The sequence below is a fragment of the Coffea arabica genome, chromosome 7c (assembly GCF_036785885.1).
Source record: "Coffea arabica cultivar ET-39 chromosome 7c, Coffea Arabica ET-39 HiFi, whole genome shotgun sequence".
NCBI lineage: Eukaryota > Viridiplantae > Streptophyta > Magnoliopsida > Gentianales > Rubiaceae > Coffea > Coffea arabica.
In genome coordinates this window covers 10,644,937-10,659,068 of record NC_092322.1, presented here as the reverse complement: position 1 = coordinate 10,659,068, position 14,132 = coordinate 10,644,937, and the positions used below count along the sequence as shown (strand labels likewise).

General features: G+C 33.5%; 1 protein-coding gene across 1 annotated transcript; it reads left to right on the top strand.

Annotated features, from left to right (window-relative positions):
* The first annotated feature begins 838 nt into the window (after positions 1–838).
* LOC113698051 (GLABRA2 expression modulator-like) lies at positions 839–5,827 on the top strand. The gene is made up of 4 exons (XM_027217719.2): positions 839–1,381; positions 1,649–1,750; positions 3,157–3,428; positions 5,410–5,827. The coding sequence occupies exons 1-4, from the start codon at positions 928–930 to the stop codon at positions 5,596–5,598; spliced, it is 1,017 nt and encodes a 338-aa protein (XP_027073520.1). The 5' UTR covers positions 839–927; the 3' UTR covers positions 5,599–5,827.
* The last annotated feature ends 8,305 nt before the right edge of the window (positions 5,828–14,132 follow it).

Genomic DNA, 14,132 nt, shown 5'->3' with positions numbered 1-14,132 from the left:
GTGCCAATAAAATTTTAATAAGTAATTATATTATTATTATTATATGTTTTCATTTGCTTTTGACATCATCTTAAGGTCTACACTAAAAATTTTTCATTCTAAAAATGTTGACTTGTTGAGGTGCCATTAGAGACAAATTTAGGCTTTTTTCAAAACTTTTAATTTTTAAACATAAATTAAGAAAAATTAAGCTTTTAGTTAGTTTTAATTTTTAATCATTGCAATCAACTCAAAAAAGCTTAAACAATCATGTAGAATTGCTATGAAGATTATACCCAAAGTCAGGTAATGCATTCAATACCTTTTTATTACCATTGTAAACTTTTTTTTTTTTTGCAAAAGAAAAATTGTATTTCAAACCCATATATTCATGTTAGGTGCTTTTTTATTTCTTCATTAACTTTTGTAAAAGATTTGTATGTTGACTTATTTGACACTCATTTCAAATAACTTTTTTAACCTATTGCGTTACAAAACTTAATATATTGTATTCTAATTCAATATTATTTTCTTTTCTTTTTTGAATCTACAAATGTCCACCTACCACGTACTATTGTAGGAACAATCTTTACTTTCATTGGTGTTTTTTCAAAAATATACCAAATAAACATTTATGACCATTTGAATGCAAAATAAATCATTAAAATGAATTTTAATGAAGATGGTGAAACCAACGGGAGGGAGCACGATATTGTGGGGAGGTGAGTGACAAAACTAATAGTTTCGTGGGTCAATACGAAAGAATGTGATAAACTATGGGGGACAAATTTTAAATACCCAAAAGTTAAATGATAACGTTGATTATTAGTGCTGTAAAATAATCTTATTTCAGCATCCAAGTCGTTAGCGAATACGAGGTAACCCAAAAAAGAGATCCAAATACTATCAAATTATTGCACGCGCCACCGTCATTGAAGTAGACAGACGATGGACCAGCCGAGCAAGGACGGAGGAGGAAAGAAAGAGATAGCGGAGGCAGAGGAGAGGAAGGGTTCGGGTCAGGGAACGGATCCGAGTTCGAATCCGGATGCAAAATCAAGCGAATCGAATGAAGAAGACAGAAATGAAAAACAAAATTTGGAAAATAATGCTAGTAGTAAGAGTAATGGTATAGTAAATGAGAATATTAATAGCAATAAATTCGATAATAATGACAGCGAGAATAATGAGAGTGGTGGCGGAAGTGGAAGCGATAAATCCCCGAGTCCGTTAAATAGCAAGTTGAAGAAATCGGTGCGGTGGAGCGAGGATTTGGTGTCGGATTCGCCGAGGCCGAGGTCCAGTACGCCGTCGTATTCTGAAGAACGTAGCGGATCCAATCCCTACGTCGCTTATTCCGCCGCTCCTTCCGATAGTAATTTGTCCTCCATTGATATCAAAAGTAAGATCTGTTATCTTTATCTTTTTCCTTTTTAATGTAATGTATATTACCTTTTATCATTTTTAGCGATTTGGATAGGAATATTTGTATTTATGTTAAATTGATGTACTTGAATATGTATTTCAGGAACCTGATCCTGGAAATGCAATAACTAGGGTTAATTAGGATGGAGAAGTTATTTTTTTAATGAATTTTTGGTTAAATTAATTGCTCAACAAGCAATTAATTGATTACGTATGGTGTTGATTTTGTTGAATTTGTGTACAGGTAAAATGGAGAGTGCAAAAGATGTGTTGGGGAGATGGGCGAGGAATGTTAAGGAAGCAACAAAGAAGGCGGAAGACCTGGCGGGAAACACTTGGCAACATTGTAAGTAGCTTGTCAGCTTTGTTGATCTTGTTCTAGGTTTTATTTTTGTATTGTACCACTAATTGTGTTGTTTAATTATATCTTTTTGTATGGGTTCATGTTGGTTTTTCTCTGGTAAATAAAAATTCATTTTCTATACGATTTATCAAATAGCCCTAGAGCCAGAGGTATTGAGGTTTATGCTGACGCATGTGCCCATGCAAATGCATGATGGATGCTAATGCAAACATGTTTAAATCTGTGAAGTATGTTAAAAAAGAAAAAAAAAACTCTGGAAAATTAAAAAGATGGTGGACTTTTTTGAGAGAGAAAATAATGCACACAAGGCAACCTGAATGGTGAGACGTGATTCTTGTGCAGGAAAAACATGTTACAATAATTAATGAAAATGAAAAGAGATGAGAAAAAATATCTAAGCCTTTTTTGTAGATAATTTACTAAAGTTTTATTAAAATATTAGTTAATGGTTAATTACTTGAGAGAGTTATCTACTTTTGTTTTGTACTATTATGCTCTCTGCCTTGATAGACATGGCTTTTCATTGGAACTAAGATGCCAAGCTTATCTCATATGGTGAATGTTTTGTTGATTTATTTCTTTTCCACTGATCATAGGAAAGAAAGTAACTTCAGAAAATGGAAAAGATATTCAATTCCATTTTATTGGTCAGATAGGTATCTCAATGAAATTATGCATGTTTATCACATTACCTTACTTATTATGTTTCAAATTTTAATGGTCTCTAGGACCATTTTGGGCCAACTATAAGGGTTCTGAGTTGATTTTCTACTGTCTCTGTTTATTTTTTATACAAGCAAAATTGAAATAATAGCATAGAAGTGCTTCCTCTCATTTCTATGGTATGACTTTTCTTGATTTTTTCACCTTGAAGTGGGTTTCCGGAAAGAAAAGGTAACTAAAAGCACTGCCTTGGAAAAAAATCCAAGTTGCAAAAATGTTAATAAGACGTTCAAGTAGTCCATTAGATAAATCATTGTTTGCGCTCATAAAATATTAACAGTGAAACTATTCTCGTTACCCTGAAGTTGTTAGGTTTTTGACATGGAAGATGATTATATATATAAGACATTCAACCAGTCCATTAATAAATCATTGTTTATGCTCATAAAATATTAATAGTGAAACTATTCTAGTTTCAAGTACGTGCCCTGAAGTTAGGTTTTTGACATGGAAGATGATTACATATATAAGACATTCAACTAGTCCATTAATAAATCATTGTTTATGCTCATAAAATATTAATAGTGAAACTATTCTACTTTCAAGTATATACCCTGAAGTTGTTAGGTTTTTTACATGGATGATGATTATATATATATACAAGGACAAAGGCCTCTAGGTTTTACCGCTCAAACTGCTAAAGTATGTTTTTCTTTTTTAATTAGTGAAAACTGGCCCCAGTCTTGCTGATGCTGCCCTGGGAAGAATTGCACAGGGAACTAAGGTTCTGGCTGAAGGTGGCTATGAGAAGATATTTCGTCAAACTTTTGAGACAGTTCCTGAAGAGCAACTTCAGAATTCATTTGCTTGTTATTTGTCCACATCAGCGGGGCCAGTGATGGGTATTTTATATGTGTCTACTGCAAAGCTTGCATTTTGTAGTGACAATCCTCTATCTTATAAGTCTGATGATAAGACTGAGTGGAGCTATTACAAGGTACAATAAAACCAGTTTTTTAGCAGAAAACAGTTTCTCTGTGTAATTCTATATGTAAAATCCGAATGAACCTCATTTAATATGATTTATTAGATCATCTCTGCTTTGCCTTAGTGGATATTCTCCTGCAATCTGACTGTGTTTTACCATGAAGATCAAGTTTATCACCCACTATCTTGGTCAGTTGGTATTTGTAACAGACTAGTATTTCAGATTCTTTTGCATGGTCATAGAAAATATTGGTCATAAAGAGTTTAAATCACAAAACTCAACCTTGGATATCCAATATGAGGGGAGAATCTATTAATTTCTGCTGCACTTCCTGTGTTCCTGTATGGGTAAAAATGCTTAGTAGCATCTTTCAACAGGTGATAAAAGACTTGATGAATAGTAGTATTTTCCTAAAACACTGAGTTTGTTTGGATGATTCATTTTAGATAATTACTGTAGCACTTTTTATGATATGATGTATGTGAGATAAAAAGATGATTGGAAAGATAAAAAGGTGATTGGGATTTGTGAAGTAAATTATTTTTTTTCAAATCATTTCAATCCAAACACACTCACTATCTCAATGATATATTTTGGTTTAGCTGCTAAAACACCCCAAAAAATTTTTAAAAAAAAATGTTGAGTATGGTTTATCTCAAGAGTAAGTCAAGCTTTAGATAAAAGTCAAAAGGTATAATGATGTGTTCAGAGCGTATTCGTTGTTACTTTCAGCACCTTTGATACTTGTTGAGTTTCACAGTGTATGTCATTGGATCATTTTATAGTTGTTTTCTGTCTTCCTGGCATAGTAATGCATTATGGAGCACAAAGTGGTCACTATTTATCTAAGCCAGTAGAACTTCAGGATAACTCTGAGGCTTGGCACATTACTTTTGGTCTGTGTATGACAGCATCCAATTTGAGATTATTATTGTTATTCGAGGTTTTCTGATCTTGGCAGAACTGTTTGTGTACCATGAATTCTTCGTGTAGCAAAGGGTTTTTCATTAAAAAGCATGACATAGTTGCTGATGTAAATTTTGGCAAGTTATTTGAATTCCGGATATTTTTCAATAGCCTTGCCTTCTCATGACTTTACATAAATTCACTATAAATTAAGATGCTGTTGGATATATTAGATATGATCTCTCAAGTATCAAGTAAATAACACTTGTATTATAGATTCCCAGATAAAGCAGGCTAATTGAAATAGAAAAATGACTATCTAGGGTGATGTTATAGTTGTTAAGTGGAAATTGGGATTTTGAGTTGCATGTTGTTTTAGATGCTAGTGGAAATGGGAAATGGATATATCAACTCAACAAAAACTATCTCCTATACCATAAATGGTTGTCTTCTGATTATGCTCATATAGTTCTGTCTAACATGCTGATCATTAGTCACTTGACAATGCTCCATATGACTTATTAACCTTTGGTCATCCTCTTCCATATTTTGACCACTGATAGCTATCAATTCGATCATGTCATGTCTGCACCAATCTTCAATCCATCTTCCTTTGAAGTCTGCAGTCCATTGCAGCATTGTTGATCTTTAGCCAAAATATTAATGTTCCAAAACATTTTTGCCTATCATTGCCTAGGTAAAGCATATTTTAAGACTCTGAGGGTGCTTCGATGTTCATTTTTGAATTGGTTTTGTATCAGAGTACTTCAAGGTGCATGTATTGGATTTTGCCTTTACTCATTCGCTTACATCTTATGCTTTGTCATATGGAAAATTATGAAGATACTGGTCTTCATTGGTTTTTGACCTGAACACAGTTCTTTTTGGAAACATTTTTTTTAAGAAATCCTAATATTATGGGAATTCTATTTAAGTGCATAAATCTTTTAAGGTGCCTACTGTTAGTAGGTAGTGCTTCTTTATTAGGAATGGTGTTGTTCTACAAAATCTCAGGTGCTTAATCTATTAGATTAGTAAAGAATATTTGCTGATCGTTTCCTGTCTCTTTGATCTTCATGTCTAGGTGGTGATACCATTACATCAACTTAAAGCAGTTAACCCTTCATCAAGCAGAAATAATCCTTCAGAGAAGTATATCCAGATTATATCTGTTGACAACCACGAATTCTGGTTCATGGGCTTTCTAAACTATGATAGAGCTGTGAAGTGTTTGCAGGAGGTATTACAAACGCACCAGTTACAAGTTGTATGATACAAGCTGTATGAATTCTGCTAATTCTGTCAATTTTGAACTACCTTAAAGGATGTAGTCCATATATTCGGTTTCATTCTCAACTTGAAGTGGCTTTAAGAGACAAAAAGCTTAGTGTCCTTCAGAGGATGGACTCGTCTGGTAAATTAGAAGTGAAAAGCAGTAGCTACAGAACTTTTTTCATGGAATATTTTGTGAGGAATGAAACATCTGAGGTACATGAACCATATATTGTTTGCTTCTGGTCCGCATGACTCCAGCTGCATGGAACTACTCGTTTGGCAATCACTTTAATAGTATCAGGAAGAAACAGATATCAACCTCACAATCATTTAAAGGACTTCTAAGTTTTCAGAACTTCGATTTTGCAATTCTTGATGCGGTTTTGAAGCTCGACTGATTTTTCTTTTCTAAGTTGTTAGATGTCACATGTACCAAAAGCGACGTTGTCATCACACAAGAGGTTAGTGCATATATGTGGCAGAGAAGTAAAGCAGAGCATTGCATCCCATCAATGCTCAGTTGTTGCCATCTCTAAACCCAAACTCGTTGGTGCCACTTCCGAAGGTAAACGATAATCAAGGATTCGCGGGGTACTTCCACTGCAGTGCAATTGTAGCTTTAGATTGTATTTCAGATGAAATTGTTCCTACTGTGTGAGGCATATAGGATTATCAATTCTGACATCTCGCAGACGGCCCACCAGCGTGTTGTCCGTCCTCTGTTCTTTATCATGAGTTTTCACTTGAAGAGATAGCCCACCTAAATTCTGTGCCTCCAGAAATCTGGGATAGGTCCCGTTGGGATTGCTCGGCAAAAAAAAACACAATTCTCTCGGGAAAAAAATAAATGACATGTTGAGTTCTGTCAGGGCTTTGGTGACTCATTTTATCAGTTCTTCATTATTTGTCTCTTTACACTAGCCTTTCTTACCCCCAATAATTAATCTGCAGAATCCTGGCGTGTGGATTCTCAAGTGTACGTGGTCCATAAATTTAAAGCGGTTTTTATCTCATGAACGTTGCACATCTAACTCTTAGCTATCCGTGATAATATATTACATCATTTAGGGAATACATGAAACCAGGGACAGTGGACATTTTAGTCGTTGTTTCTTCTGTCCACTAAACTCCACTCCTCATTTCTTCATCTTTCCATAGAAACCTCCAGACCCAATACTCAATTGAGATGGTTCGCAAGTTGTCTAATCCTAAAGGATTTAGAATTGAATTTGTTTGCTCTAAAGCATGGTTTGACGTTTTGGATTGTTTATAGGGGCATGAAGTCATGGAGTCCTAAGTAGAACACAAAGCGTGCTTTAGGTGATTTGCCCTTATCTTTTATTTGCACGCCTGATTGTCCATCAAAGCTCTGTGTCTACCTTTGTCTCTACCTACTTTTTAACGTTTCTAAGCGTATCTCTTTTTTTTTTTTTTTTTCTTTTTTTAGGGGGGTGGGGTGCTTGAACTTACATCCGAAAAATAGTCTCCTTTTTATGCCCTTTTGGTGTATGAAGTGACGTCATCCCACTTCCTCCATTTTTTTTTTTTTTTGTACTCCACATTAACAAGAAAATTGTAAAGAGGTTACGACAGAGAAGAAACACCGGAAAAAATTCCAAAAAAAGGGTTTTGGTGTATTTCAGAATTTCTTGTCTTTACAAAAAAAATCATTTCCTTATCCTTGGATTGTTAAAAGTTCGTGGTCAAAAATTCAAAACTGATGACCACAGCAAATGAGGTAGTATATTTCTAGACGAATCAATTTATTTTGTTTTTTGGTAAAAAAAAAATAAAAGGAGACAGGCTGGTATTATAAATATGTAGGTGAAAGTTATGCTAATGAACTACAATAATGATAAAAAAGGTGGGATGGGCAAATTATCGTGCGAATTGCAAGCAAAGATTTGTTGTATGTATATGGTCTGTGAGGATGACAAAGACTAGTTTCTGTTCGAGTGAAAGGTGGATGGTAGTGGAGGAAGCATTTGAGACTGTCAGCCCAAACATAGAAGTGTTTGATTCCTTGGCTTTGTGTGTAGCTTCCTCAAAACCCACACACATCACAAAATAATGATGGGGCCATACTATGCTAGACCACTGCAACTAACAAAATCTGATCTGACTGAAGCCTTCCTTGCTGCTACCCTGCAACACTCACATGCACCAATTATTTAGACCTGCATCAAGTCAAATGTCACCCTCACCTTTGAAAAAGTTCTATTTTTTAGGAGCAAGATTGTTGTGATACAGTATTATTGATGCATTATTTTCATTCGTCTAATACTCTACTAATTGTTTCAGAAATTGCAGGCGCGCATAGAGAAGTTATTAACAATTTTGATGATGTTTAACGACCAAGGAATTGGTTCAGTGATCTAAAAGGGCCAAAAAATGAAAAAAAAGAAAAAAGAAGGGTTTTGTTCAATGGCTAAGAAGAGCTAGGGCTCAAGCTGCTCGGTATGGGCCAAACCTACTGACTCCTATTGCTACTAAAGTCAATTGCTACTAAGGTCATTTCCTTTGGACTACTGATTCCAATTGCTACTAAGGTCAATTCCAGAAGTACTCTTTGCCAGGGGCAAACATTTCCTGCACATGTTTTGTAACCTATCTTGTGCCCAGTTGAAGGCCAGAGAGAGCTACCTAATAATAGGCTAATATTCACTACTATTTTGGCATTCTTTAAACAACTAGGTGAAAACCTAGCAGGTTCTCAAAGGCAGTGTTGAATGTCACCATGCCAAGTCTCTTGAGATTGTACCCTCCATTCCATAAACCTCCAGAAAAAAAAATATATATTTGCCATAGCAGGCGGGCAATTTATTTGTTTAATCTGCTGATGCACTTGTTTGTGTTGACGCAGTATCTCAAATGTGCTTGGAGATAAAATAGATAAAGTGCATTCGTCGAACGAGTTCGGCTTGATTGTAACTCAGCTTTCGCGAGATATAAAGTAATGCTACTTGTTTGTTAGCTTGCTTTGATTCAAACAATCAGAATTACTACTGTTTTTCTAGCTAGCTACCTTAGATATGGAGACCTGAGATCTAAAAATAAAAAGAGAAGAACATATAACACGAGCAATGATGAATAGAAGCTTTCTGGAATAAAGCAATGCAGCTTTGTCCTCGTTACATGCATCGTCAACCAAGCCACTGTCATTGGTGGGCCATTAAATCTCTCTCATTTTCCCTGTTATCTCCACCATATGGGATTGCATGCCAAGTGCCCCCTGATCTGGTATGAAAAATCAACCATGTAGGGTTATTTATGTTAACATCCATCCCGTTTGAGATTTTTCATGATTACGGTTTATAATCTTTATTACCCTTTGCTGTTTCTATTTGTGCTGTCAATTTTCCCCGTAACACTACTATTGTTACACTGCACCCAAAATTTTATTTCAGAGACATTACATGTTAAAGTTGCGTGTATTCCAATCTATTATTTTAGATGTTGGCCAGAAAGATCTTTTTAAAGTCCTAATTGTGTACCAGTTTGAGGGTTCAAGCCTCACCTGACGCATATACGAGAAGGTTTGTTTGGATTGAAATTTTTCAAGAGTTTTTGAAAAGAAATCATTTTAATACTTTTTAGGATGTGATGGTACAGGAGACGCAGATATGTGATTTAGAAACGTATTATAAATATCATGTGATGGTACAGGAGACGCAGGATATTGATATTTTTCCTTCATAAATATCATGTTTTAGTTCTTTTTTGTTTCCTTAAGACCCAATAACTACTAATTCAGTAATACACAAAATTTAACAAACTCAAAAAATCAAAATGCATAAAAAAAATGAGATCTTTTATGCATTTTCTGCTGTATTTTTTAATTTTCTATTATATATTGCTTTTTTTAAGCTGTTGTATTTATTTTTTACTGAATTAATAGTTATTGAATCGTAAGAAAATAAAAAAGAACTAAAACATGATATTTATGAAGGAAAAATAGTAATATAATAAAAAATGGGACAGAAAATAACACAAAATGTAGGACAGAAGATCCGTCGCGCAAAAGATATAAAGGTAAAAATAGTAAACTAAGGGTGCCTGGAATTTCATATTAGTCGTTTAACAGTTGTTACCAGTCATTTTTGTGGCAATAGTGATGAATAAAAAAAAGTTACATGTAGAAACAAGCAAATGGAGACAAGGACAAGAGCATATGATGGAGATGATGGTGAAAGAGGAGAGAATTGTGGGGACGGAGGCTGTGCCTGGGAATGGAAGAAGGATTGGAAATGGAAATCAGGGTCGCCCCCACTGATTTCTCGTCTTGTCACGATCATATATTGCCCTTTTTTCCCCTTATTCTCTCACTTTCTATCCTTTATCAACTGAGAGAAGGAAAAAAACACAGCACACACTGCTCCGATCTTTGTCTTTCAATTTACTGACTTATACCTGATGAACAACGAAACCCTGAAATCATCAAGAGTATAATTGCTCCAAACAAAAGATTTAAGCCCCTGAAGTATCGAATAAGATGGTTTTTGTGTCATCTTTCTTGTAAGCAAGTATGCATGCATGGAATTTGGTCAAGAACGATAAAGGAAACAAAAGTAACAGAAATGGGAATTGGGTCCTTGCGTGGTGCCCTTTAATATTTACTTTTGTCTCTGTGGACAATATGATGAACAGAATTGTATGCTACATTGGTTTCCCTCCAGCTGACAGAGTAGTGTGTGTCCGTCTGTTGGGGTAGTGTGTGCTGTGATTGCGTGTGTGTGTGTGTGTCTGTGTGTTTGGTTGAGGGGCTGTGTATGTATGTCAGCATGTCTAGTCATGTGTCTTTCATCCATCTCTGTGGTTGGCAGTTCAAGGAAACACATGAACCCCATTCTTTCTGTCTGAAAACAGGATAAAATTAGCTTCACTTTTTTAGGACCAAAAAAGATCTGTTTCATTGCTGAATATAATCACCTCTTTTCAGTTTTAACTCCACATTTTTTTTGGATGGCCATTTTGGTTGCTATTTTTTAGAGTTTTTGTAGAAAAAAACATATTATAGCAATTTGATACATATGAGATAAAATAATTATTGATAAATATATTCACGAAAAATATAAAAATTTTTGAAAAAAAAATTGGCTTTCCAAATAAGGTTACGAAAATGAACAATCAATTTTCTTGTTTTTTGTGTGTTTTACTTAATGACTTTGCCTTTTACTCAGCTGAAGGAATACAAGAGTCTTAGAGCCTATTCCAAAGTGTGTCTTACCGTCTATCTATTTGAGACTGCTGTATTTTTTTTTTATTAAAAACATACTATTGGATGATAGAGGTGCTTTTGAGATATTTGATGAACATCATTTCATAAATTTATGAGTAAAAATTAAAACACTGAAAGTGCTTTTAACAAAAACTCATATTTGGAACTTTTAAAAGTACTTGTTCAAAAATTTTGGGTCATTTTTTTTTTTATCATAAATTACGAACTGGATAAGGACATAAATGCATCTCAAAAATTAAAAATTACACATTCTCTAAGAATATAAGCACTTACCTGAGTGGGCATCCAAATAACATGCTTAAGTGCTTAATTAGTACCACCATTCAAAGTTCTATGACGTTAGTATTTTTCCATAAGTCACTGCAACCTCATAATGAGTAAATATTTTGATTGGTCGACTAAAAGTAGTAGTATTTTTAGTTATAAGGTGCAACAAACTTATGTGTGATTTAATGTGCTTGTGCTCCAAAGATCAGGAGGGTTTCGGATTTCTATTGTTTTTTTTTTTCTTTTGTTGGTACTTTTTTGTTTTTAATGTTTGAGAAGTTTTGGGTATTGGTTATTACATATATAGGTCAGAAGTTGTAGTAACTACAAGTCCATCTTTTCTCCTTTGAAGGAGACCTCAAGCATTAATACTCACATAATTTGCTCTAATCAACCCCATGGCATCTGCAAACCCTAGTGGGTACCCCTCTCATCATATTGTCATATCGTGAAAGCACATAAAAACAAAACATGCTGCATGATTGACTGATTGAGCATTGGGCAACCATTTAATACATAAAGCATATTATTGTACATTCACGATAACAAATCATCAGTGTAATATGTTCAACTTAGGCAATGGAAGTGACAACTTAGCAAATTGTTACTTCCTTTAGACAACGGGTGTCTAGATAAAGAGATTATTTGAAATAATTTTTCAAAATAATACTACTGTGATACTTTTTTTTTTTTGATGTAATATATATGAAAAAAAATTGTTAAAAATACTTTTATGATTTAAGTAAATAAATTTGTGTGAGAAAATGAAAATTTATTTTCTCACAATTCATCAGGAAACTACGATACAATAATGACTAGTAGTTGATTCTATACCATTAAACGCTTGTTCCTTGCTTCCTCGTACTAAATTCTCTTTCCAATAATCTGATAAAATTGCTCCCCTTAGGAGTTGTCCCGCATCGAAATTTATGGTTTGTTTGGATTGAGCATTATTTTCTTAATTTTATTTGCTTACATCATCATTACAATTTCCAATACACATTTTTATCTTCTCAATTATCTTTTTATCTCACATACATTACATCACAAAAAGTGCTACAGTAAAAATATCCCAAATAACTTATAATCCAAACAAACCCAATATGGGTGAGTAGCAACACTTAAAGGTCCTCAGAACTTTCCTCCAGTCAGCAATTGCCTGGATGATGAAGTTCCGTGAATCCCCTCTTAGGTTGAGTGAGACTCTCTTTGGTGTGCCTTTAAGTGTAGTTCAGCTTTTTCCCTGTTAAATGTTTATTGTTGAAAAAAAACAATAATCTGATAAAATCCTTAGCGCGTGAAAAACACCCTGACCATCACAACGCGTGAAATTTATCAACCAAACCTTGTATCGCACAGTATGTTTGCACCGAACAACATTAAATACACATATTTTTCAGCAAAAACGCATCTGTTTCTGTTGACGTCTTCTACTCGTCTTCCTCTCATTTTTTAACAGTGCAGAAAATTCCCACTTTTCAACCTTTAGACGCAACCTCGGAACACAAATTCCAGCCACCCATTTTCACCCCATTACTCACAATCACAAAATTGTAGGCTTCATTTTAATTAACACGGGTGATATTAAAGATGGTTGGTGACGTTATTGTCACAGTCTGGATTTTAATTTCTCAGTGATTTTTAAATAAATAAAAATCGTTCAAAACGTCATTTATTTTTAAAATGTTAATGTTATGTTTCTTACAAATTCAAATTAGTAAAATTATGTTTTAAACAAAATTTTCGACCATCTTTAAACATTAAATCAACTTGTGACCTACATGCAGTTATTTTTATGCACAAAAAGTTGTATCCCATTATTTGTTGCAAAAATAAATATGGATTGGATTTGATCCCACATTTTTAAGAGAAAAATATGGATATGGTTCGAGTTAGACGTTACCTTTTTAGAGCTAAAAATAAATATAGATTGAGTCATAAATGGAATCTAAATTTTTTGCCCTTAAATATAGATGATCATGTGCACAACACGTAATGAATTCCAGGCAAAAAGTGACAAAAAAAATTTACGTTTGAACCAAATTTTATTGACTTAATTTTGTAAGATAAGTAAAGTTACCATTTTTATGTGAATGATGAAAGAATTCATTTGGCAAAATATGAGAAACGTTTTGAACTATTTTTCCTTTAAATAATGAAAATTTGCCTTTCTTTAGTTCAAATGCAAGCTAGACTTAGGTCCCGTTTGATAACACAGTTCAACACTTAAATTTAATGGATTCAGATCTTTAATATGTTTAGACATGTTTAATACCAAAAATAAAACATCTAAATTAATTAGGTGGCATTGAATTGTTTAGGCAAAACTTGTCTCCAAAATTAAGTGATAAACTATTCACTTATTATTGAATGTGATATACACTCAAATGTATCAGATTTAGTATTTAACAATTCAATAATTTAATAGATTCAGACTTTAGATTTCAGTTTTCAAGCTTCAGTTTTATCAAACGCATCCTTGGACCTGTTGCACAATTGATTTTGCTTTTTATAATAGTTGATTTTTGAAAATTCAAAATTAATTAAAATTTGAAAAACAAATGTCTTGTGACTTCTAATTTTGATTTTTTTTGAACTTAAAACAAGTCAAAGTTGAAAGGAAAAGCACATCATATAACAAATTTTTTAACATCACATGAAAATTTTGTTGAGAACATGTCCTTAAAAGGAATAATTTTTCCATTTTATCACAAATTGCTGTGCAAAATAGAATGTGGGCAAATACATATTCATTTGCCAATAAAATGCATATAAAAAACAACTCTTGATTTCTTTACATTATTGTTCTAATTTTTAAATCTATTGTTCCTATGGTTCTAATATTCAATTTTAGTATTATAGTATTTATGTATGACTTAATAGTGCATTTTTTTGGGTAGTAAATAATGCGTATATTCTCTTGTATAATTATCTTGGATAAAAAATAAAAAAAATTCCTGTGGTAAACCTAATACACAGAAAAGCCCCCCTATAATTTCAAAATATACAATACGACACCTCATGCT

Excerpts from the sequence above, each read along its gene's own strand:
- LOC113698051 (XM_027217719.2), top strand. The coding sequence starts at position 928 with ATGGACCAGCCGAGCAAGGACGGAGGAGGAAAGAAAGAGATAGCGGAG. Across the intron at positions 1,382-1,648 it reads GTCCTCCATTGATATCAAAA|GTAAAATGGAGAGTGCAAAA; the intron begins GTAAGATCTGTT and ends ATTTGTGTACAG. Across the intron at positions 3,429-5,409 it reads CTGAGTGGAGCTATTACAAG|GTGGTGATACCATTACATCA; the intron begins GTACAATAAAAC and ends CTTCATGTCTAG.